At 46.6% G+C, this 25,514-nt stretch overlaps 1 protein-coding gene across 1 annotated transcript in view; it reads right to left on the bottom strand.

The window, feature by feature from the left end:
- Positions 1-25,514, bottom strand: part of LOC119390099 (parafibromin-like) — a gene marked incomplete at its 3' end in the record, with an annotated part of 120,758 nt that overhangs the window by 58,673 nt on the left and 36,571 nt on the right. The window contains 1 exon segment of the mRNA XM_037657648.2: positions 21,500-21,710. Within this exon segment, the coding sequence (XP_037513576.1) occupies positions 21,500-21,710 (211 nt within the window).

The following is a 25,514-nucleotide window of genomic DNA, read 5'->3' as shown; positions in this document are numbered from 1 at the left end:
TAGGGGCAATTATGTCACATAGCAAGTACCAACTAGGCGATGAACACGTTCACCTGATGAGCATATATGCACACACACTCTCACATTTGCAATGGGGTCGGGCACCCTTCCCTCTCCACTGCCACAAAATAAAATCGTCGTTAACCCTCTGATCAAAAGTAGGCTCACGCGAACATAACCTTCTAGGCTCAAAGTGAATGGCAATTAGTGTTGAATAATTTTGAAGTGAATTCAAATAGTAGCGGGATTTGACTTGTAGCAGGATGCAAATTATATGTGGAAAAATAACTTAAGTTTTAAAATTTCTCATGCTTAGGCAATATAAGACGCTAATAAAAAGAATGACTGAAGTGCAGAAGTGTGGCTTCGCGCTGCCCTTACAAAAATGGATTTAGACAGTCTACAGACTTTCTAAACCCATTTTTAGCGAGTCTATAGACTGTCTACACACATTTTTGTAAGGGTGGGACGGATTTCCCCTGACAAGGTGGTTTCTCGGCACAGCAGTTCCGTGTTGCAGTGAAACCATATTTAAGGAGGGTTCCACGTGGTAGAATGTCTATTAGTTCTTTTTAAATACTTTCAAATATTACATTAATGTCACAGCGAAATGGAACCGTGTAATATGAGCTCGATTATTCACACAGAACTATCCAAAATGCAACTGCTAAAAATTGGCTCAACAAAAGTGTATTGACAAAATTCAAGGACATTAAAAACCTACAAAAATTTAAGGGTTTTCAAGGCCTTGAAAATGCTATTTGAAAATTCCAGGGTTTTCAAGGGTCTCAAGGACCACTATGAGCCCCGAGTTTTCTTCCGTGCACTCACTCACCTTGTTCGCTTACACTGTGGAAGTGCGCGCCAGTTGCTCTGCTGCTAGTGACTCAAGCGGCAATTCTTCTCATGTGGACTATTCCCTAAGTGTATTTTTGTATGTCTGTGAGCTATGTTTAATACAACGCATAATTTTTATTTATAAAAAATCGTATAAGTGTCTTTTTAGGATTTTGCTTGATGTTACAAATAAATTATGTGTATAAATTATGTGTAACAAAAATGACTTTTTTGTCACTGTCACGCAAAAGAACTTTAGACAATCTTTTTCTGAAATAGAATCGTCTGAAGAATTCAATTTAGCAATAAAAAAAGTACACATTTTTGGAGTGCATTTCGTGAAAAAATTTGACCCTCAAAGGGTTAAGATACTTCAATACATTCACCAATTTGTTATTATATATCTATATAATATAGCACTAAATGCCTATGCACAAAAATGTTCACTTGCAAATTTATTAACTGCCACCTACTTTGTTTCATGTGAATGAAATGTCTCGTAGTATATCAAAAAGTTTTGTACTTCTTGGTCAAGGTATATTAGTTTCATTCAGAAACAATTTATTGGCGCAGCTTTAGCTGCTTGACATGACAACTCTTTATACACTTCGCTGATAGTAGTTTTTGCTTTTCGCTTTTGTAATTGATGGGAGTCATTGCTCTGCTCGCCGACCAGCAAGCAGGTTGCCATCTCATCACAAGAACTTCATTAAGAAGCCTCTGCACAATGGTGCAAATGCGGCTGTGGAGTTCCACTCTGCCCGTAATGGTGCATTCAGATGACGGACCGAATCCAGATTTGTCGTGGACGCGGACGGCTAATTCGCGGATAATTCGCCTGCAGACGCATCCACACGACAGATGGTGTCCTCGGAGAGAACAGCTGGATTACTCTCAACTGCAGACTTTGCACTCACCTGCGCCCGCTGGCAGCAGACCGGTTTGAGAGTATTCAACAACATGGAAGCTAGCCGACAGAACGCGAAGCTCGCCGAGCTTTGCCAAGTATTGTCGAGGACTGTCATTTGTTTCGGTGAAATCGGTGTTGTTGGCGGAATGGCTGAATGAAAAGAAGAATCTGCTTTACACAGAGCTGCTGGAGACTGACATCGCTGTTGTCACGCGTGGGGCCCCGCATACGAAGGGAGGATACAGTGATGCACCGATATCGGCAGTTTTTTTCTGCTTTTGCGGACAACAGGCACCAGCAGTTCACATTGCATTGCTGCGCATTATGTTTCCTTCTCTCGGTTCGCATATTGACCCTAATATCAGTGTTCAAACATGGGCCGTGTTCCGAGACAACCGCTTTCGGCGACAGCGCCACTTTGCCTGCCGCAGAATCCTGCGTGTGCGGATTCTGCGACATTGAAGCGACAACTTACCGCTACCCTCCAACCTGCCAATCAGCGCACTTTAAAAGTGATAGATATCTCAAAGGTGATCGTCTTAGAATACGACCTCAGAAATGAACTGAACTAAGCGCCAGCAGAGCTGAAATCAACTGCGAGGACAGCGGTGCGGCTCGAGCAGAGGAAAAGTGTACTAGCTGCCAGCCTGTTTGTCCGCTAATCACTGTATGTGCTAATCGGTGTGTGTTATCGACCCCCTAACAGCGACAGCTCTTTCAATCTGCTCGTTCATGGATGCTTACTAGCCATAAAGAAAGCCAATCCTAACTCACCTATCGTTACCTTCGGCGATTTCAACTGTCCTATTGTCTGGGCTAACCCTGCAGTCACACTGTCAAGAAATAACATTGAAAGTGATTTCCTGAACACATGCCTTACATTCGGTCTATCCCAACTCGTCACTGAACCAACACGCGCTTCAACTCATTCTTCCAACATTCTTGACCTCATTTTAACAACACACATCAACATCTGTTCCTCACTGACTTATCTTCCACCGCTTAGTGATCATTCCGTTGTTCACGGTACCATGTCCAGTTATATCAACAATACCAAGAAAACTCTAAAAACTTTGACACTGTACGACAAAGGCGACTACTCTTCCGCGGCTGATAAACTAAGCGTCTTTTTCGGTGAATTCGCAATTCACTGTCACTCGCGCTTCATTGAAACCAACTGGTCGCTGTTCAAAAATGAGATGCTACATCTAACATCAAAATATGTCCCACCATCACCATTAAAGAGGGAGCACAGTCCCCATGGTTCAAAGGGAAATTAAAAAAGCTTAACAATAAGAAAAAAAAAAGGTTATTTAGATCCACGAAGCGTTCCAATTCTAACTCTGCATGGGTGAAATACTTCACTGCAGTCAAGGATTACATAATATCAATCACACAAGCTAAAAATTACTTTTACGGTAACACACTACTTTTGCTGCGCAACAACCCTAAACGATATTGGAAGATAACCCTTTGAGGGTAGAATTTTTTCGCGAAATCCAGTCCAAAATGTGTAATTTTTTTATTGCTGAAATAAATTCTTCAGACGATTCTATTTAAGAAAATAATTGTCTAAAATTTTTTTTCGTGACCGTAAAGTGGCAAAAAAAATCATTTTTGTTGTTACATACACATGGTTTATTCGTAGTAAAATCAAGCAAAATTCTTAAAAAAAACTTTTTTATAAATAAAAATTATCTATTGTATTAAGCATAGCTCACAGACATACAAAAATAAGCGCACCAGCGTACTTTCATGGTTAAAAATGTTCGTGCTCTAACACTAAAAACGTTTCAGCGTCTTTGAAGCATGGCTTGCCGCGCACGCTTTTTAGATGTTGCTCCTTGATCGTCATTGGAGTCTGAACTCGTCAAAAAATCCTCGTCTGACGAACTGAAATCCAATGAATCAGATTCTGATTCGGCACTTGGGAAATAGTCCGCATCGGAAGAATCGCTGCTCGACTCACCGGCAGCAGAGCAACCAGTGCGAACTGCGTCAATGAGCGCACGGAAAAAAACTCTATGGTTGTGCGCCCGTCCGGAAAGCAAAATGAGTGAAAAAGCTAAAAAACTCCTGCATGTCTCCCCTCTCCTGTGTTCACTCCGGCTTTCCACAAGGTACGGTACTAGGCCCCGTCCTTTTTTCAATTTATATTAATGACCTGCCATGTAACGTTAACTCAAATAATAGACTATTCGCAGATGATTGCGTGCTATATCACCCTGTATCTAACGTTTTACATTCTTCCGTTTTGCAGAGGGATCTTAACACTATTCAGGAATAGTGCAAAAACTGGTTAATGTTGCTAACTATTAGGAAGACTTTCGTAATGACTTTCATCGACGTAAGGACTACATCGCTAACACTTACACTCTATACATTTACCCCGTAGCCGCTACTAACACCATGAAATATTTAGGCGTTCAAATAGCCTGTGATTTAACATGGTTGCTCCACATTATTAACATTACTAATTCTGCTAATCGTGTCCTCGGTTATCTTCGTCGCAACCCTGCCTCGGCACCTACCTCTGCCAAATAATAGCCTATAAAACGCTTGTACAGCCTAAACTTGAGTATGCTAATGCCATTTTTGATCCTCACCAAGCCAACCTTACAAACATGCTTGAATCCATCCAGAATCGTGCTACCACATTCATTATCTCAAATTACTCAACTAACATAAGTGTGACAACAGTAAACTCACAGCTTAAAGGGACACTAAAGGCAAATAACAATTTATGTCAGAGTGAAAGCTCAATGTATGACAACGTCTAAAACGGCAATATTATCAACAGCAGTGCCCTACTTACTGAGAAATTAAGCTAAATGTATCACATGATGAGCACCACGAGTGGGACGTTTTAAAAATGATCCCCATGACGTATGAGAGTCTGCCTACAATAAATCACTAGTAATCAAACTAGCAGCAATAAAAAAAGAACCTTCGGTGCATCAAAAGATGTAATAAAACGCTGTTTGTTCGTTTCCGTTTGATTCATGGAAAGAAGAACCTCTGTGGCGTTGCCATGGGGAACGGCGCGTGTGGTTCAAAGGTTCCGTTTTCGCCGAACTGCGCTTCGCCCGGCGCCCTGCTTCGCTCACGCGGTCGCGTCTCAGTGGTAGTTTCAGTATCGCGTACTGCCGCGTGTGTTTTGCACACCCGTGAAAGTCGCTCTGACAGAAAGTTCGACAAAATGCCGCATGCATGTGATGTTGCCGGATGCCCGAATGGTGCACAACGCCAGTGCTGCAGCAAGGAAACCGATGTGTCTTTTCACTGGGTGCCGCGGAATGAACCCTTACGCTCGAAGTGGCTTAGTCGCTGTATTGGAGCCCAGCATCGCAAGCCAATGTCTCGTCAAGTTCTCCGTCCACATCATTTGCGGCGATTGCGGCAAGCTTTGATGGCTTCGATGGCCGTTGTTGCTGCTGTGGGCCCCACTACTTTCACTCTGCTGCTACTATACTCCTAGGTTATAGTGTCGGCGGCCGCGCAGTAAAGGCGGGCATCGTTGGGCACGGCAGCAGTGACGTATGAAAGTCTGATTTCAGGCGGGTGATTTGGAGTGCGCTAACGCGATGCGGACCACTAAAACGTGATTTTATTTCAAAATAAGCACTTCCTTGGCATAAAAGTAGCACTACGAGGTTTCTGGACCGCTACTTCAACAATCAACGTGGACTCAATATTTGCCTTTAGTGTCCCTTTAACCTTTCTCATCTTGCCGCTCGCCGTAAAGTTTGTCTGTGCCTGTATTTTAAGTTCTTACATTCCTTGCTACCAGGCAATGCATTCATCAGACCGGCTCATCGGATCTCACGCCATTGTCATCCGAAGGCCGTCTATCCCGTACGCTCCCGAACAAAGACCTTCCAGAAATTGCTCTTCTTTCAGACGGCGCAAGACTGGAACGACCTTCCCACCCACATTGCCATGTCAACTAAGGTTGCTCAATTTAAAACTGCCGTAAAGAACCATTTGTCATCATTTTAACTGTGAACTGCTGCTGTTTTTCTTTTTTTTTCTCTCGCTCTTTTCTCTTGCCCATCATTCATGTAATGTGTAATGTCCCTCGGGACCCTTGAGGTACAAATAAATACATAAAGCTGCGGCGCTCCACCACAAGAATCCCGATGTGAAAAACAGGTTGGGGTCATCCGTCTGCGAGCCATGCGGACGAGGTGCGGATGAGGAGAATCGCTGATTTGAGGTCACGTGATGCGCCGTCCGCCCCACCACATCCGGATTTGGTCCGTCGTCTGAACGCACCATAAACAAATTACGATTTTCGCAGTAACGGATCACCGGACAGATGTATGTCAACAAGAACATGTGCAGCCCACAAAAGTTTCAAGACGTATTGTACAGCTGCCTAAAACACCGCAGGACACTGCCGCTAGTCATGCTATTGCCACTTATAGCTCCGATTACCTGGTGATTAGTATAAGAGTAAAAGAATTTAGGGAAGCCAAAACAAGAAAAACAAATATAAGTGAAATAGAAAAGCGGTTCCGTATCAAACACAGCGACTAACTATAGAAACACGATACAGGTGGCACCTCCAAGAGCTAATAATAATTTTTGCGCTTTACATCCCAAAACCACGATATGATCATGAAAGATTCCGTAATGGAGGGCTCCGGAAATTTCGACCGCCTCGGGTTCTAAAACCTAAATATAAGCACAAGGGCCTCTAGCATTTTCCCTCATCGAAATGCAGCCGCCGCAACCTTCGAGTCAGCAGTCAAGCACCATAGCCACTAGACCACTACAGCGGGTAACCCCTAATAGCTATGGCAATTAAATTCAGTGCCTATGGAAAATAGCATAAAATGGCTCATTAGGACGCTCACGAGAAAAACGGAGCATTTGGTATAAAAATATCTCTTGAATACCTCTGCCAACATATTGTCTCCGGGTCGTGACGACGAAGGCAACAGTCGGCGTGTCCAAGATGAAACTCTTTATATGGCCGAACTTGTGGCCGGGAAAGAGACACTCAAACTTCAGCAAGCAGTGCATGCTGTACACTGATCGCGGCGAACAGAGCGTCGACAGTCGATAATCTGATCATCGCTGGGACGCGCTGTCTTTTACACATCACACACCGAACTTTCCAGCCTTATCACTGGTGGTCGCGCAAGCTCTGGAATAATCTTGACTATTCGCGTCCTGCGCGCAATCTTAACAAAATGATCTACTACAACTGAAAAGCTTCTCAAACACTGCGGCGCGGTCCGCGTCAAGCATTGCTAACTGTCCTTGCGGGTCAAACCCAAATACATCAAAATAAAACAAGAAGCAGGCGTGGCAATGCCCCCCTCTGAAAAAGCATCATCCCGATGAGTAAAACAAAACATGGAAGTAAAAAAATGCATGCAATTCGAAAGAACAACATTGAAGCAAGCAAAAGCAGTCCTCAGGCTCTTCAATGCGCATAAAACGGATTGAGGCGCACGACAAGCACGACTTCAGGTCGTGCGCTGCGCCGCTGAGAGTTTGTGATGCCGTCCAGAACAACCTTGCAGTCCAGTGCACCGAGACGTAGCACCTTGTATGGCCCGAAGTATCGCCGAAGAAGCTTTTTACAGAGTCCTAGTTGGCGTATTGGTGTCCAGACCCACACGGTCACCGAGCTGATATTCCATGTGGCATCGCCAAAGATTATAGTAACGGCTGTCGATCCTCTGCTGGCTCTTGATACACAGGCAGGGGAGCTCTCGAGCTTCTTCAGCACGTTGCAAACAAGTGGCGACATCGACATTGTATTCGTCGGTCGTAGCTGGCAGCATTGCGTCAAGCGTCGTTGCCGGGCTCCTTAAGCAGACCAACTTGTATGGCGACAACTGCGTCGTTTCTTGTACCGCCGTGTTGTATGCAATCACGTACGAAAGGATGGCATCCCATGTCTTGTGCTTGACGTCGATGTACATGGCCAGCATGTCGCTGATGGTCTCGTTTAGACGCTCGGTGAGGGCAGCAGTCTGAGGGTGGTAGGCGGTGGTCCAGCGGTGGCTTGTCTGGCTGTATCTCAGGATCGCCTGAGTTAGCTCCGCAGTAAAAGCCGTACCCCTGTAGGTCATGAGGACCTCTGAGGCGCATTGACGCAGGACGATGTCCTTAGCGAAGAACTTCGCTACCTCAGCGGCACTGCCTCTAGGTAAGGCCCTTGTTTCGGCGTAGCAGGTGAGGTAGTCGGTAGCGATGACGATCCATTTATTTCCGCAAGTCAACGTAGGAAATGGCCCCAGAAGGTCCATACCGATTTGCTGGAACGGTCGGCGAGGTGGCTCGATCGGATGAAGAAAGCCTGCTGGTCTTATCAGCGGTGTCTTGCGTCGCTGGCAGTCTCTGCATGTCCTTACGTAGCGAGCGACGTCGGCAGCAAGGCACGGCCAGTAGTATTTTTCCTGTATTTTTGCGAGCGTGCGGGAAACACCGAGGTGTCCAGCCATCGGGTCATCGTGTAAGGCCTGGAGGACTTCTGGTCTCAATGCTGAAAGCACCAGGGGAAGGTAGTTGATTCGAAGGGGCGAGAAGTTCTTCGTTAGGAGAACACCGTTTCGCAAGAAAAACGACGCCCAGTCCTCGCTTGAATACTTTCGAAACAACGGTGGTCCTGCCCTCGAGGTATTCCACAAGGCACCTGAGTTCTGGGTCCACTCGCTGTCGTTCGGTGAAGTCGTCGGCACTTATGATTCCCAAGAAGCAGTCATCCTCCTGGTCGTCCTGCGGCGGTGGGTCGATAGGGCCACGAGACAGGCAGGCAGTGTCACAGTGTTTTCTTCGGATTTGTAAACAACGGTAATGTTGAATTCTTGAAGTAGTAGGCTCCACCATGCGAAGTGACCCGAAGGATCCTTCAAGATAGGTAGCCAACACAAGGCGTGGTGGTCGTTCACAACTTTGAAGGGCTGGCCGTAGAGGTAGGGGTGAAACTTCAATGTAGGCCAGATGATGGCCAGGCACTCCTTTTTTGTTGTGGAACAGCTGCTTTCTGCCTTTGATAGCGACCGGCTAGCATAACTGATCACCCTTTCCAGCCCGTCAGTCTTCTGCACAAGGACGGCGCCGAGTCTTACGCTGCTTGTGTCGGTGTGGATTTTCGTATCGGCATATTCGTCAAAATGCGGGAGTATCGGAGGCTTCTGCAGGCGTTGTTTCAGTTCTTGAAATGCCTTGGCTTGCGCCGTTCCCCACTTGAATTCCACGTTGGTCTTCGTGAGGCGAGTTACTAGTGGCTCGGCGATCAATGAAAATTCCTTGACGAAGCGTTTGTAAAAGGTGCACGAGCCGAGAAATCGGCATACGGCCTTCTTGTCGGTGGGCGGTGGGAAGGCAGCGATGGCAGCTGTTTTCTGCAGGTCAGGGCGAACACCAGTCTTGCTAGCAGAACAGCAACAGCTCCTCGTACACGAAGCGGCACTTTTCAGTCTTCAAGGTGAGTCAGGAGCTCTTGATTGCTTGAAGTACAGCTTCAAGGCGCCGGAGGTGTTCATCGAAGTTTGAGGCAAACACAACGTCGTCGGCCAAGTATACAAGGCACGTCTGCCACTTCGAGCCAGCCAGTATTTCATCCATAACATGTTGCAAAGTCGCAGGTGCCGAGCGAAGACCAAAGGGCATGACCTTGAACTCGAACAGGCTGTCTGGTGTTATAATTATAAAGGCAGTCTTTTCTCGGTCTCTCTAAACTTCTATTTGCCAGCAGCCGGTCTTGAGGTCCATCGACGAAAAGTACTTCGAATTGTGCAGTGGATCTAAGGCATTGCCTATTCGCGAAAGAGGGTACACGTCCTTCTTCATGACCTTGTTCAGAGGACAATAGTCGACGCAGAAATGTAGGGTTCCATCCTTCTTCCTCACTCACACCACAGGTGATCCCGATGGACTCTTGGATGGCTGGGTGATGTCGTGCGTAGCATTTTGTCAGCCTGTTTCTTAACGGCCTCGCGTTCTCGCGTCGAAACTCTGTACGGGCTCCGACGGAATGGTTGGGCACTTTCTTCTGTTATGATTCATTGTTTCGCGACTGGGGTCTGTCGAATTTTCGACGACGAGAATCAGTCCTTGAATTGCAGGAGCAGGGCTTTAAGCTGGTCTTGCTTGTGCTTCGGGAGGCTCGGGCTGATGTCGAAATCTGGTCGGGGACCTTGATCCGTCGAAGCAGGTTCGGTAGCATCAAAGAGGGCGTAAGCATTGCTGGCGCCTACGAATTCGTCGATGTAGGCAACCTTTATACCAACGTTGAGGTGCCTATATTCGTGGCTGAAGTTCGTCAGCACTACCTTCACTTTTCCATCACACAGCTCGACTATGCCTCTTGCGACGCAAATTTGACAGTTCAGAAGCAGGTGCTGATCTCCCTCGATGACGCCTTCAATGTCTGCGCGTTCTTCGGTGCCAACGGAAATGATGATGCTGGAGAGAAGCGGAATGGTGACGTGCTCTTCTATCCCATTCATTGCGGGGTTCCCTGGCATCGTGTGCGGCGGCAGCGCTTTTTCTGAGGTTGGTGTTATTGACTCAGACCTCAGATCGATGACGGCGCTGTGGTGACTTAGAAAGTCTATCCCAAGCATCACATCCCTGAAGCAACGTTGTAAGATTACAAAGCTCGCAGGATAAGTCCGATTATTGATGGTGACTCTTGCGGTGCAGACTCCAGCCGGCGTTATTAAACAGCCTCCAGCGGTCCGGATTTCGGGGCCTTGCCAAGCAGTCCCAACTTTCTTCGACTTTGTGGCAAACGGTCCCCTGACGATGGAATAGTCGGCTCCAGTGTTGACAAGAGCGGTGACATTGTGGCCGTTGAATAGTACGTCGAGGTCGCTAGTCCATCGTCTTGCGTGTCGATTAAGTCGTGGCGTCAGGTCATGGCTAGGTCGGCTGGTCCTGCTACTTCTAGGTCGCGTCGGCAGGTATTCAGGCCCCAAGGTTTCGTCGTCAGGGCTCAGTCGGGTTTGCATTGTGTTCTTAAGATTTCATCACGGCGTTGTCACTGGCAGCGGAGGCTCTTCAGTAGTTCGTTGTACAGCAACCACACCTCCATCAGTTGCTGCCCTTAGTTTTCCGAATATGGGCTCACGGGATGGCCCCGGTTAGGGCCGCTGTACTGTCCTCGCTGAGGGCACCGGTAGCGTCGAGGCAACGCCAAACGCAACGGACTTCGAAGTGTCCATTCAGTGGTGGCCGAGTAGTCTGCCCATAGCAAAGGAAGGTTGAAGGAAGCTTTTAGAATACACTGGCTCCCTCAAGGAGCTCCTTAAGGAGGCATGAAGGCTCCTCAAGTAAGTTAAGGAAATGGTCTGAGGTAAGCAGCCTTTTAGAATACGAGCCTTACTCACTCTACTCATCCTCACTGATACTCACCCACTTTCATTATTATTTATTGGGGGCGAGGAGTTACGGAGTCGCCCTCTATCGGACGCGCCTCGATTGCGTGCTAGGCAGGATACTGCCGGCGTGCTCCCCATAGCTTTTGTGCTGTCGGTGCTCTGAAAAATACCTCGCGGAAGCCCTCCGGGACATTTCTGTAGCTACTTTCGAAACGAAATATGTTCTTAACTGTCAAAACAATAACTTTCGAGGAACAGAAAGCACAAGAAAGTATACAGTCGCTGTCTCTTAGTAGAAAACCCACTTCACGTGGTCACCAAGATGGAGACCGCTGAACCGGTTTCTTGCGTGAAAGGTAGTAAGTCGCTGAGTGCAAACTGTGTGAAATATAGTCTTAGAATGGACTACCTGTATAACCAAATGGAGCATAACAGAAAGAAGCCTCAAGGCAGCGAGCGCATGGGTTCACGGCGACCGACGTTGCTACTGCATGTATGAGCGTCTGCATGTATGTCCATACTCATGGTTTCGCTTTCGCTTCAAGCATGTTTTGGCACCGTGCCGTGAACTTCAGGCCGCAAAATGTGAGAATTTGTGAGTACACAAACAACTGTTCTTGCGCAGACGCTATCAGAGCAGTTCAAAAACAATTTCGTTACGACTTCAGCCCACCTATGGTAACTTGTGCTGTGCCGTCCCGACAATTGAAAACATTTTTTTTGTCACTCTAAATTCATGTACGTGTCAATGTTGTTTGACAAGTTGCAGAGCACTGCATATTGATCGGTCTTCTCAGCGAGCAATCAAGAACAATTTCATTACAACTATGACTTCGGCGCGCCTATGGTAACTTGTGTTGTGCTGTGCCGACGATTGAAAAGTTTTTTTTTTTTTTGTCTAAATTTGTGTACGTGTCAATGTCATTTGACAAGCTACGGCGCGCTGCATATTGATCGGTCTTCTCAGCGAGCAATTGCCGCTGCTTCTGTTTCTTATTTCAGTGCATTCGTTTCGTTTGGTGCTCACACAAAGCGTGAGCAAATGCGACGCCTTTTTAAATATTTTCCTTCATTACCGTGCTCTTTGCATTCCAGTGAACTTACCGTTCTCTGCTATTATGACGTCGCCATGATGTCACATAACGTGACATCACATGATGAAGTATTCACACGACATGGTCACTATGCACTGCCTCCGTGATCGGTGGGCCGATCACGGAGGTAATGCAAAACCGCGTTAAGTGCAGAAAGCTTTTGGAGGGGGTCGGGGGAAAATCAATACATTAACTGACAAGAAGGAGAAGAAGATGGCTTGGGCATGCCAGTCATCTTAGGGAAATGCATAAGGGACTCTGTGAGCTTAAATCCAGTGTATCTAAACAATGACTTAGGTATATGCAGCCAATTTGGACACTGAGCACGGGGCCGACGATCAAGAGGTCGCACGGGAAGGTTCTGAGACGGTATCGCACCAGGTAAAAGGTAGCGCTTTATCCATCCTGCGGGAGATAAGGACCAGTAGCCGGCGGGAAGCGTGTGCGAAGGATCGTCTCAGTGTGCGCTTTCTGCTACTCACCGAACATTGCAGCCCCGACGCAGTAGCTAAAGTCTTCGTCGTGGAAATGCTTGTTGCACACGCGACTCGTAGTCAATGGCTGCTTGCTGGTTTTCAGCTTCACACGCCACGCTTCACGCAATTTATTCTCCTGCGGTACCGGTGCAGGCTGACACCAGGCTTTGTTCCGTGAGTGCGGCACTACGGCACCGAGCAGTAGATAAACACGTTCATCGCCTTTGGAGGCACTCACTCCTATTAAAATGGATTCAATTGTGTTCAAAATGAGAGGAAACTTCCACATTTGAACAGGCCACACCGCAGGTGGAACTTGAAAGTCGTTTTCAAAGCACGCAGCAGCGCTGCACAAACAGCCGACGTGGCCGCTGAGACCACGTGATCCTGCCAAGCACGCCATGCCGACGGTGGCACCGGCATTTCCAGTGGTGGGCCTCACGCCCAATACTCACACTCATAAGTACTCCCCCCCATTCATGTTTATTCTCATTTCCACTCACACTCGTCGATACTCATATTCATACTCGCGTCTACACACGCTCATGAGTACTCACTCATGTTCATTCTCACGTCCACCTAGACTCATCGATACAGTAGACTCTCGTTAAACGGAACCTGAAGGGACCAAGAAAATGTGTTCCATTTAACAGGAGTTCCATTTACTGAGAGATGAACAGGAGTGCAGAATCCAAGTATGAAACCAATTATATTAGATGCAGTTGTTCCGTTTAAGCAGCAGTTCCGTTTAACAGATTTCCATTTACTGAGAGTCTACTGTACTTACATTCAAGTCACGTCTACTCATACTCACTCACTCACGCTCATACTCACGTCCATCACACTCATCGATACTCACGTCTACTCACACTCATGAGTACTCGCTTACGTCAATACTCACGACTACTCAGTCATCGGTAATCACTCATGTTATACTCACGGCAACTCACGCTCACCGGCACTCACTCATGTTCATTCTCACATCCACTCACACTCATCAATACTCACTCACACTCAACTCACGACTACTCACACATATGTACTCACTCACATTCGTGCTCGTGCCTACTCTAACAGCTAAGTACTCACTCACGTTCACACTCACGACTACTCACACATATGTACTCACTCACGTTCATACTCGCACCTACTCTCACAAAATGAGTACTCATTCACGTTCATACTCACGTTTACTCACACTCATGGCTACTCACTCACGTTCATACTCACTCCTACTCACACTCATGGCTACTCACGTTCATACTCACGTCTATTCAACTCACGTTCATACTCACTTCTACTCACACTCATGAGTGCTCACTCACGTTCATACTCGCTTCTACTCGCACTGATTAGTACTCACTCACGTTCATACTCACCTCTACTCACACCCCTCTTCACTCACTCCTACTCACACTCACAACATTCAAATAAGTTTGAGTGAGTGTACTCATGAGTGAGTATGCCAAGCTATGGATTGCAGTCAATAATATGACACAGGCAACAAAAGTTGCTTGTGTCGAGAAAGAAGTTTCAACACAGTAGTGGTAAACTGGCTTTGTGGTGATACTTTTTTTAGAATGTACATTTACTTCAAAAAGGCCAGACATGCAAAACAAACTCCACAAGCCAGGCTGCCACCTCTGGATAGCAATAGTTTATAACCTGCGAGCTTTTGTCCCCATTTTATTCTCAACTGCCCAGCCATTTACCAATGTTGCTTTATCAGAACGCAATATACTATTAAAGGGGTCGTGAAACGTCCTCCAAAAATTTTCAACTACGTGTGTATTCAGAATCCTGGCCGTCCATTTAGTACTATACATCGACTCGTTTGATGTCTGGGTTCGCTGAATTACTAAAAAAGCGCAATTTCGTTTTCCCCGCTCACGTTCCAGTCAACTGTGTAGCTGACGTCATTTTAAGACAGCCAATGAAAAGTCTCTGTCGTTGACAAAACATGGCGACGCAGCGATGTTTTTGAGTTTTAGTTGACCGTGGTTCGTAGCATCGTACTGTTTAGATTGTGGTGCCGGCAACCATGCCGGCAACACCATAACATCATGGACACACAGCGGGCGATGGCTGACCTTCCCGAACTACAGCGTCGTCTGCTAGAGCGGAGTCGGCTGTTAGGCTTTGAGCCGTACGCCGACGCACCCGCATCGACGCATCGAGACCGGCCATCGTCAGAGCAAGACAGCGGCAGCGGCGACGACGGTGAAGAAGCCTGCGCCGTGGAGGCACCTGTATCGAGACGACGTGGAAAAACCTGCGCTAGCGGAAGCCCCGACCATGACCTCACACCTCCTGAACTTTTTCGGTGGTGCGTCGAGCAAGAGGTTCTGCGTCGGTACGGCGTCACGCTTGAGGCGAGCGTTTTTTGTGTCCAAACCGAGACTCCGAAGGACATTGAGGTTGGTTTAGTAGTCTTCTGGCAGAAAGTGGTCGGAACACACGAAACCACTCTCTGAGCCCAGACCATCGGGGCCATCGCGGTTGATAGCTCGAAGCCACACTGCTCTGCGCTGTGGCTCGCTGGGCAGCTTGTGAAAGCGAACGTTGTTTGCACTTTCATAAGTTGTGCGGCACTGTCTGACGACGCACACAGTTGGCATAGCGAGGACTAAGCCACCGAGAACACACAGTAGAACACAACTTGCGACGCTGCACTGACTGCACCGACCGAGCCCAGCCAGCAAACCGACGGGAAGGCATGGATACACACGTGAAAGAGCCCGGATGTACTTGAAAGCGGAACCGAGCAGATCACTCACTGTGATTGTACAGCTTAGAACTCAGAGCGCCAAAATAGCTCTGCTGCTTTTTCTTTTTTTAGTATCCTATAATTATATTACTTCAGAGCAAAATAAAGCAAACGCTCTCTTTGTAACTTCTCTTAACATGACGTATCACTGACGTCACATTTTAGTGCTTTTAGCGGCCGACGGTCGCGCATGGTCGCTAGCGATCTCCAAAGAACTGTGATTTCAAATGGGTGTCATTAATTACAGAATGGATATTGTGCCGAAATATTTTGGAATTGGTATGTCTAATCCATATTAAATCAGGGAAAATTGCAACCGGGAAGTTTCATTTTCGTTTCATGACCCCTTTAAGTAAAAAATATTCTTTTTTTAAAATGGCAAGTTGGGCGAGTCTTTTTTAATTAAATGCTTACGGGGCTTAAGTGGCTACACTGTGTCTGCTCTCTGTCGCACAGCGCAAAATTTAAAAAATGTGTTCACAAAAACAGCATGTATACAGTAGAACCTCATTGATAAGTTTCCGAAAAAAACTCGGAAAATAAACGTACGATCCGAATCCAGTAAAAACTGAGGCTGACAAGCCCATATTGAGGTGCAAGGGCAAAAAAACATTTATTTCGCAAAAAACCTGGGGGGACTCTGATTTTCGAACTCCTGGCATCTCGCTGGCAGCCAGAGGTCAGCCAGCTAGTTCTGGTCCTGACCAGAAATAACGTCGTGGTTACGTGTGTTGAAATCCCGAGACAACCCGAATATTGTAAAATCGAACTCTGGGACAACCAGCGTAAATGTAAAGAAATGCTACCGCCGTGTCAGCAGACGAAACTTTGCGTCGGATGAGCGTCGGTTCTTTCTGCATTGCCGCTTGGAAATATGGGGCTCGGTCTGCCGAAGTGATATTCTCGAGCATACGCATTTGAGATAAGATCACGTAATTTCGCAAGATCACATGTTACTTGCCCCATCCGTGAAGAAAACTGCCATCCCGCTAAAGGCTTAACAAGCTCAACTCTGCGCAGTGCACGTAACAATCGCAGTACAACACGATATGCGAAATCTCGCAAAAGTGTTAGGCGTCCCCGAAAGCAACAGCGGCTCGTGGCTATGGCATACTACGTAGCACACTTGCACTGATCAGTTTGCTTTCTGTCTTAACTTGAGACATGCGGTGGTATGTTCGCCGCCACTCGTAATCGCACCGTCTCCCACGGTGGAACGCCCGGCAAAATGGTGCGAAAAAGATAACCCCCGCGTAATGGCACCGAAGGTGAAGTCCCCAAGCGCCCGCATTGCGATCCGTTGAGTCTTCACAAAGATGGTGGCGAACGCGCGTCTCGTTTTGGCATCTGATAACCAGAAACCTTCCAGATATCTTCCAGAACAAATTCTTTCTGGCAGCTTCTGACAGCTCGCTGGTAGGCAGAATTGTCCAGCCAGAGAAAAACGAACGTCGACTGGAACTGCGCCACGCGATGGGCGGAACAACCCGAAAACGAACGCGCTCCGGGAGAAAAGTGTGGGGGAAATTATCGGCCATATTCACTGGGCACAATGGCAGAGTTGCTATGGCTATGTGTCACGGTGTGTGGTCCAGCAGCAGCGGCGGCATGTGCGTTTCCGTAGGTCTTGTACCAAACCGTGGCAGACTGGAGGAGCGACAGCCTCCATTTTTTGGGCCACATTGTTAGTTCCCCGGCTGTTGTTGTAGCCATGGGGTCTGAACGAGTGTGCATCTATGTACCGTGATATGGATGAAGGATTTGCAATGCTCAGCGAAATTGTGTTAAGTGCTACAGAAAAGACTTTTTTTTTAAAGCCTTTTGAAGATTTTGACGGGCAGCATCGCCGCCTGACTTCGGGTCGGTGTGTGGTTGACAAGAGAGCGGCGATCGAGCAATTCGGAGAAGACACGGAGGGGATGATCAAGCAATTCGGAGAAGAGCAGAGGGGACGATCGAGCGAAGTAGAGAAAGCGCAGAGGGGGGGGAGGCACTGTGGAAAAGCCGCCGTCACCGCGTGGCGGCTGTCTGCCACTTTGCCCTTCACACAAGTACACGAGAGAGCCCTTTTTGCACATCTGAATGAGTTTCCGAGTATAAAATGTATCATACGACTGCAGTTTTCCGTAGTGCTAAACGTTGCTGCTAATCGTATTTTCCTGGAACGTATTAACCGGAACGTATTACACACAGCTGTAATACGTTATTTTTAATTTTCATCAGTGTGAGCGTAGGAGCCACGAAATCCTACTAAGCGGGAACGTATCAATAAGGTTCTACTGTATCAACTAGTATTTAACTATAGGCACCAGAGATGTTTGAATTTATTGCCTCGGTCTACCCTTGCAGGAGCAGTGATATTTCATTAATTGAAATTGTTGAGAAACATGTTATATTGAAGTCAAAGACACATAATGTTCTATGAACACAAAGTTACAAAAAGATAAATACTTCTTTATACAGTTAAGCCTGCATATAACGAGACTCCATATAACGAATCCCTCGTTATTACGAAGTTTTTTTATTCCCCACCTTTACTCCATAGAAGCACATGTGTTTGCGACCTCTATGTAAGAAAGTGGCAGCGGGAGACACCTTTGATATAATGAATTTTCACCACCGACAACCTAGGGATATTGCCCCGAATTTTGTCATTTTTGCATGAGCAGGAGCTACATGCATCTTCTGCGGTTGCCCCGCCGCCGACGGAGCGCGAAGTGGCGGCGTTGCGCATGTCGTGCTCGAAGCCCCAGCGACTGCGAGGCGAGTGGGTGTGTGCGAGGTGGGCAGGCAGGCCTGGGCCCCTCGAGTTGGTGTTCTTGTCGCCACAGGCGTGCCCTTCCTCCCCTCAATTCAAACCTCATCCAGCCGCTCATGGGTGCCACCACGCTAACCACACCGGCTTTCTTAAAAAAAAAAAAAAGAAAAACCAACTTTCGTGTTGGCGGCACCACTCTTCGGTTGTTGCAGTAGTCTCTGAACTGCACTTCGTTAACGTGACGCCAGGTGACACCACTAAAAAAAATCCTTGCTCCATGTCGATACACTTCCGAGTTCGTGCCACATATGAGTTCACTCTTCATTTTCAACGCCGTGTGTGTGTGCGTAGTTTCATTGCGTGCACATGGAGCAGCCCTTGACGACTTGCAGCTTCGTGGGTTTTTTTAAGTGCGGACAAGTGTGTCGTCACTACCAAGGAGATGTCAGATTAGGCGGTGTTGGAAACTGTCCGCAACCACGGTGACAACGACGGATTTTCGGAGGTCGACTCATCATGCACTTTGCTGTCTTGCGCTGCGCCGCAGGTTCGCGAGACCGTGGCCTCCACAATTAGTTCTGGCAATGCACCGTCGCGTTGCTGGAGCTAATCGCGGGGGCGACGGCTAGACGATGACGGAGCAGCATTGTACTGGTGTTCTACGAACGTTCAGTATTGCCATCCCTCACGAACAAGCAACAGAGCAAAATAACGCAGTTTTTTGCCGCTAAATAAATGTTTTGGGTGAGCTCTGCCTTCAGCTCCCCTTTTGCTTAATTGGTGCGCTTCTTTTCCGAATTTTTGTGCTGAAACTGCATATAACGAAAACCTGTTTGTGATGAATTTTTTCAGGAATTTGTCAATTTCGTTATATCCAGGTTTAACTGTATAGTGAATTTCATTATAGTGAAGTTTGTTGTGTTGAGGTTAAACTGTGTTACAGAACTTCTGTTGTATGAAAAATGCAACATCCACATTACATAGTGCCCTTGATGACAATGGTGAACTACAGCAGACCTCAAGAAGAGCTGCTCTCCCCTTGAGCTACTAGCTGCACACTCTCGAATCACAAGCAGGTAATGGCTTGCAGCTTCACATTCCCATTACACCTTTCGCTGCAACAACCACGGCACACCGAATGTAGGCGGTAGGGATGTGCGAACAGTAAACTTTAGGTTCGAAGCAAATACCATAATTACTCGAATCTAGGCCGACCCCCTAAAGTCCGAAGCCCGAAAAAAAAAAAAAAAACTTACCTCGATTGTAGGCCGGGTAAAATTCACAAAGAGAAAACATTTATTGAAAATATGAAGATGAAACAGAGCAGTTGGTTCATCATCAAGATGCCGCGCTCATTCCGAGTCGTCGTCGCTGATCTCTTTGTCGCTGTCCTCAAACAGTGCGCAATCCTCGGTGCCATCAAGCGCATTTGATATGCCGCACTTCTTGAAAGAGCACACGATCAAAGTTCCTGGGATGTCGTCCCACGCTGCAGCCACCCAGCCTGCCAACTGAGACAGTGATGCCCGCTTGATGCGGCCCGTCGGCGTCAGCTGGTGGTCCTCGGTGCTTAACCAGTCCGTGGATAATCCCCGCAGGCGATCCTTGAATGGCTTGTTTTACCGTGGACCGGTAAAAGCCATCCTCGTTGCGGCGCACGCGAAGAGCTTCTCCCGTTGGCCCTTCCAGCGACGAACATTCTTTTCGTCCACTCCAAAGTCCCGCCCGGCTTGAACGTTGGGGGATGAATCCGCGGCTAGCACAACTTTCCTTTTACACGCCGCACTATAATGACTACGCTCGTTTGGCGCCATTGAGCTACGCCACACACAGCCCACTCGAATCGAGACTCGAACTGACGAACGGCTCGCCTCAACACTCGCCACAAAGATAAAAATGGCGGCCTCGCGTGCGTACTTAAAGGCCAACTCCGGCGATTTTTTGGCCATGTCAAAGTAATGGTGTTTTTATATTCCTGAGACGCTCCTGTTACGGGCCCGATAGCAGAAATATTCGGCAAATTGGAGAATAATTTTAAATAAGCAAAAAAGCGCAACACCAAAACCGAAACCCAACCGAGTGTACTGTCTACGTATGACGTAGACATTGTTACGAACGAACCGGAAGTCGTGCAAGGCATGCCAGTCACGCCGGCGCGGAGTATGAAAACTGTGACAGCCGGGACGACCAGCGAAGCGCCGGCCAAATCAACGCTGTCTGTCAGCAGACGCTCGCTGTAGCGGCCGAAGCGCCGAAGTTAGCGGTGCCATCGGCTGCGTCCCTTCCGCCACCTTCCCAATACTGACGTCACAGACGCAATGTTGCCAATAATTGTGGGAAGCCAGGAGGTCGTTTGCAGACAATCTTTAAAATTCATTTGCAAACAATCTGCGCATGTCTCAAGCCTGTAATTTGGCATAAATGACGGAAACGTGCAAAGGAACGTACCCAGCGAATTTCTTGGAGATCCATCGACCTCGAAAAATCGCCGGAGTTGGCCTTTAAAGCCAGGTGTTGGCTCGGCTACTAACGGCTACAATACTGTCTAGGTGGCGCTAGTTTTGCAACACTTTTCTCGATGAAAAATGGCGCATTTTTCAAAATCCTCGAATCTAAGCCGACCCTGGAGTTTGATACAAAGAAATTCCGAAAAAACTATCGGCCTAGATTCGAATAAATACGGTAGTGATCTGGTCAAATAATTTCGAATTGAAGAGTTCAAATATTATATATCACATATTATAAAGAAAAATGAGCATATTTGTCATGCACCAACTAACCTGCACAATATTTTAAAGAATTGGAACAAGGCACATGTGAATGTCATTTTTTTTTTGTTCGCAGTGAAGTGGATGTGACTATGAATAGTATCAGGATTTGAATTTCAGTAGGATGCAAGTGATAACCGGTAAAATATGTGACATTTAAAATTTACTATACTTAGCGGATATAAGCCCATATAACAAGCTCTTAAACTTCAAAAATGATTAATTAATGTGAGGGTAATATGTTCATTTAACCTTGAAGTGGGGCTTTGTGGCAATGCAGATTTCCTCTGGACAGGTGTTTTAACGGCTTAGCACTGCTAAGCTTTAGTGAAACCACCTTTACAGGGGGGTTACATGTGGTCTATACGCCTATCCATTAATTTTGAATACTGTGAATAATTTAAATTCGTGTCAAAGGGAATTCGAATACTGTGATATTAATTCGAATATTCACACATGCCTAGTGGGTGGTAATGTAGAGCCAATTTTGGTGACGTTCCTGAAGTAGGGAAGAAGGTTGAGAAGACCTGCCCAACAGGCCATACCTTTGCAGCACTCTGGAGCACGGTAGCCCGGGTGCGCCACTGGCGCTCACGACTCAGGATATCACGTGTGACGTCTACATCATACTCGAGGATACCCTGCATGTCGGCAAGGCCAAGGTCGTCATCCCCTTTGATGGTGGCCCGCTTCTTTGCCAAGCGTTTAGCCTTGATGGCTGCAATCTTCTCCACAGACATGGCTTCAGACAGAGACCTGCAACGTGTGGAACCCGGGAAAGGCAGTGAGCCTTTAAGCTGCCGTCAATACATGTACAGTCCCGTGGCATGCTTTTACACGGCTATTGATAAGAGCAGATATGTGGTATTACTGGTGTTGAGCAAGAGTGGTAACCTGGAAGTCCCTTTCAGCATGCATCGATTGGATGGGGCTCGACAGAAACAGTTACTATTGGCACCTGCCCGCCAGCTCTAAAGTTGTGTCAAATCAGCCACTGCTGAAATGGATAGTCTATACGGTGGACTCATTCAGTACACCCCTTCAGCTCCTGCTTTTTAAAGGACCATACTAATGCACATGCATGAGCCTTTATACTGCGAGAGCCTGAATGTTGCCATGACAACTAGTGCACCACCAAAAATGTAGAACACTCAGCATAACAGCCATTTTTCATGCCCGAATTTTTCATCGAACAATGCCCTAAGTTATGTCACTTTGAAACTGGCCAAATAATCTGTCTACCCCTTTGAAACCGGTTCTGCCCCATTCATTACAGTCACTACAAGCAGTGCATTAGGCGTGCGCAAATACACTATAACCTCATTATAACAAAGTCACATCTGACATGAAAATAACGTCATTATATACAAAAATTCGTTACAAACATGCATTCACAACACTGTATCTCTGACAGGACTATTTTTCATTTACTTCGTTATAGCTGATCCTGATAATCCGTAATATCTGTGTTAGTTATATCAAGGTTTGAGTGTAGTAATTTTTAAGACAAAGTGAAATACAAACCAAACAGTGCCAGAATCAAAGCAAATTAAACACCAAACACATTTAGAATAGTTTTTAAAGAAGAAGCAGCCACTCTCACTGTTGATTTTCACATGCTAGTATAAATCAACATTGGCGAGTTTCTTCACAATGTTAAGAAGCACTGCTTTTAGCTCTTTCCCTACTGTGCCCATAGGCTACCGATAGCCTACTATCGATGGTTTCAATTGCCGCTTTCAAGACATTCCGCACCATTTACGGACACACTGTGCCATCCATCGTGAAGAACAATAGCTTTCTTCTTTATATAGTTCGTTTTTTTCCCGTGTGGCCTTGATTTTTTAATGCACTCCGAAGTTGCACGATCATCTAAGTGGAAAGTGAAAATAACCGCCACCAGATGTGGTGCGCACTTTGAGAGATTGCAGATAATGGCATTCTGGTGTGTTTGTGGCTGATTTTATTAATTTAACGAGCAGATGCAAGTCTGAGGATGCCGCCTTTTCGTCGGACTTTGACCCTGAGAGCAACGATGATACAAACCAGCCCGGAACATCGGTCAGCTTCGCTTTCTGCTTCGGGCCGTCTATGTTCGTGTCTCAGCACCAGCCTACCGGTATGGAAGCTTATAGAAACAGTAAGAAATGCAAGTTTTGACTAGAAAACCAAGCAGAAAACAAGAGTTTACTGCAAGACACACGACATACACTCTGCTTTACATCGAGGGACTGCTTTGCAGCATGACATGCACAATTGTAGTGCCTACAGTAAGAGTCCTCTTCACTGAAAAAGTTTGAATTTTTCAGAGATGGTGCTTATTAGATGGCAGTACATTTTGTATACAGTCGATCCCGGATATATCAAGCTCGAAAGGGACCGCGAACTAGTTCGATATATCAAGAATTCGAAATACAAAATATGCGTATTTAAGGCTTAAATTAAAGCACTGCAGGCCTCGACACAGTTTTCGGAAATCGTAAAAAGCGCGAACATGATGATTCGCTCACATCTGCTCAAGAACACGGTGACAACTTCTTTTTTTGCAAGTTACCGCACTTTTTTCATATGAAAATAGTCGGCAAACTTGTCTTCTTTGTTGCGCGCCGTGAATTCATCAAGTTATCGTCAATATCATTGAAGCTTTCCAAATAAGCAAATTCAGCACTTTCGGCCACAATAGCGGTGATCGACGCTGAACGTCGATGCAAGCTCTGTAGCGCGGTAAAGGGTTTAGCGGTGGCAGCGGCGGCATTGGCATCTTCAAACCGCACGGGTCCATTTCCGCAGCACCAGCAGCGTCAGCTATGATCTCGGCATCGATGCAGTCAGAAACAGCTACGTCGTTATCTGCACCGATGGAGTCGCTCGCTGTGCTCCCGTCCGATATGTCGCAAAATTCACTGATGCACCATACGCCGTAGTCAGCGGTCATGACGCACCCAAAGTCGTCACCTGGCACCAAGGCCCACAAGGAAACGGTGCACGACTGCGCTTTACTTGACGTCACTCCAGGCACCGGTCATCATTTTTATCGCTACGAGCGGGACAATGTTTAGCTCGACTTCCGAATGACGATTTATTAAGAACGAAGCGAGAAGTACACAAGTCCACATGCCGCAAAAGACAACGACAACCCCAGAGAACAGCTACAACCCTGCACAAAGAAACATTTCTCCACCGTCATGTTGGCAATAGCTATGACACTTCTGGCTTTGTAGAAGGCAGCCGTTGCTTTGGCGAGAAATACAAAAAAAAAATGTGTAGCCTCTGAGATGTGCGTTTTAAAACCAAAAACAGAAAAAATACGTCACGAGATTGCGGATCTCGAAGGCCATGCTTTTCGAGCCCGCATGCCATCGTGCGCGAACAAACAAGGAAGGGAATGCAAACATTACTACGCGGCTGCCGAGTCACTTCGCATTCTCATTTTGAAAAACACTATGCCCGCGCGTTAAAACCTGCGGTTCGCGCATCAAATGTACCGGTGCAGTGACAAGCGCTGCGCAACGAACTAGATCAACACAATTGTATAATACTGCCTTTTCGTCACCTGCGTGCGACAAGGGATCGGAACTTGTTAGAACGCGGCCGAAAAATGATCAATATTTGTTAGGAAAAATGCACTTTCTGGGCTTCGGTGCGGCGCAGCGTTCGATATAGCGGATGTTTCGCTGTGCGGAAGTTCGATATATGTGCGCACCAGCCCCATACTTTCGCATGGGAAATTCAAGGGGATTTCTTAACTGTTCGATATAGCCAATAACTCGATATATCCGAGTTATATATATCCGGGATCGACTGTACCACATAATTTGTTATATTTTTTTCTCAGTAGATAGAAGTATGTCTTTACAAACTCTGTTCAATTTTGTCCCACAATCTTGAACATGATGATGATGTATGGTGTTTTATGGCTCAAGGGCCATTTGATGCCAAAGAGCGCCATGTCATGGGACAAAAAGATGTGAACGATGATTATGGTAAGTGGCTGTATAAGGGCCTTAAAATTCCCCGCGCTAAAGGCAGTTAAAACATAAGTATTAAAATCATGAGAGAGACATGAAATGTGTGTAGTGAGGATGAATGGCGAGTGGTCGCAATAATAAAATTATGGGTATATGGCATGAGCATGAACGCCTCGTCAACGCCCTTGAGTCAAATGGCCGCAAGACATGTGCTTTTCCTGTTGTAGATACCGCAGCAGCAGCAGCCTTTTTTCAGAGGTCACACTACGGATTGCCTGGGTATATGCGAAAGCTATGAATATCCTTTAAAAATGCGAACTATGACTCATATTTAAAAATCGGTTTTTGGCCTGTGAACATCCGAGGATGTAGTGGAATTTGTTCTTGGTAAGCTAATGGAAAGTGCTTTTTCCTAATAGGATCTGATTCACTACACTGAATGAGAACGTGAAGGATGATAAGTGGTTGACAACATTTTTCGCACATGGGCGAATCACCACCGGACAAAAGGTATGAGTGTGTACTGTGTGTGTGTCCTGTTCTTAACCTGGTAAGTGTTACTTCTGTGCGGCGTGACTTCGATACTGGCGGC

Source organism: Rhipicephalus sanguineus, chromosome 1 (genome assembly GCF_013339695.2).
Source record: "Rhipicephalus sanguineus isolate Rsan-2018 chromosome 1, BIME_Rsan_1.4, whole genome shotgun sequence".
NCBI lineage: Eukaryota > Metazoa > Arthropoda > Arachnida > Ixodida > Ixodidae > Rhipicephalus > Rhipicephalus sanguineus.
Note: the sequence above shows the minus strand (reverse complement) of the source record. Positions and strands in the feature narration are given on the sequence as shown.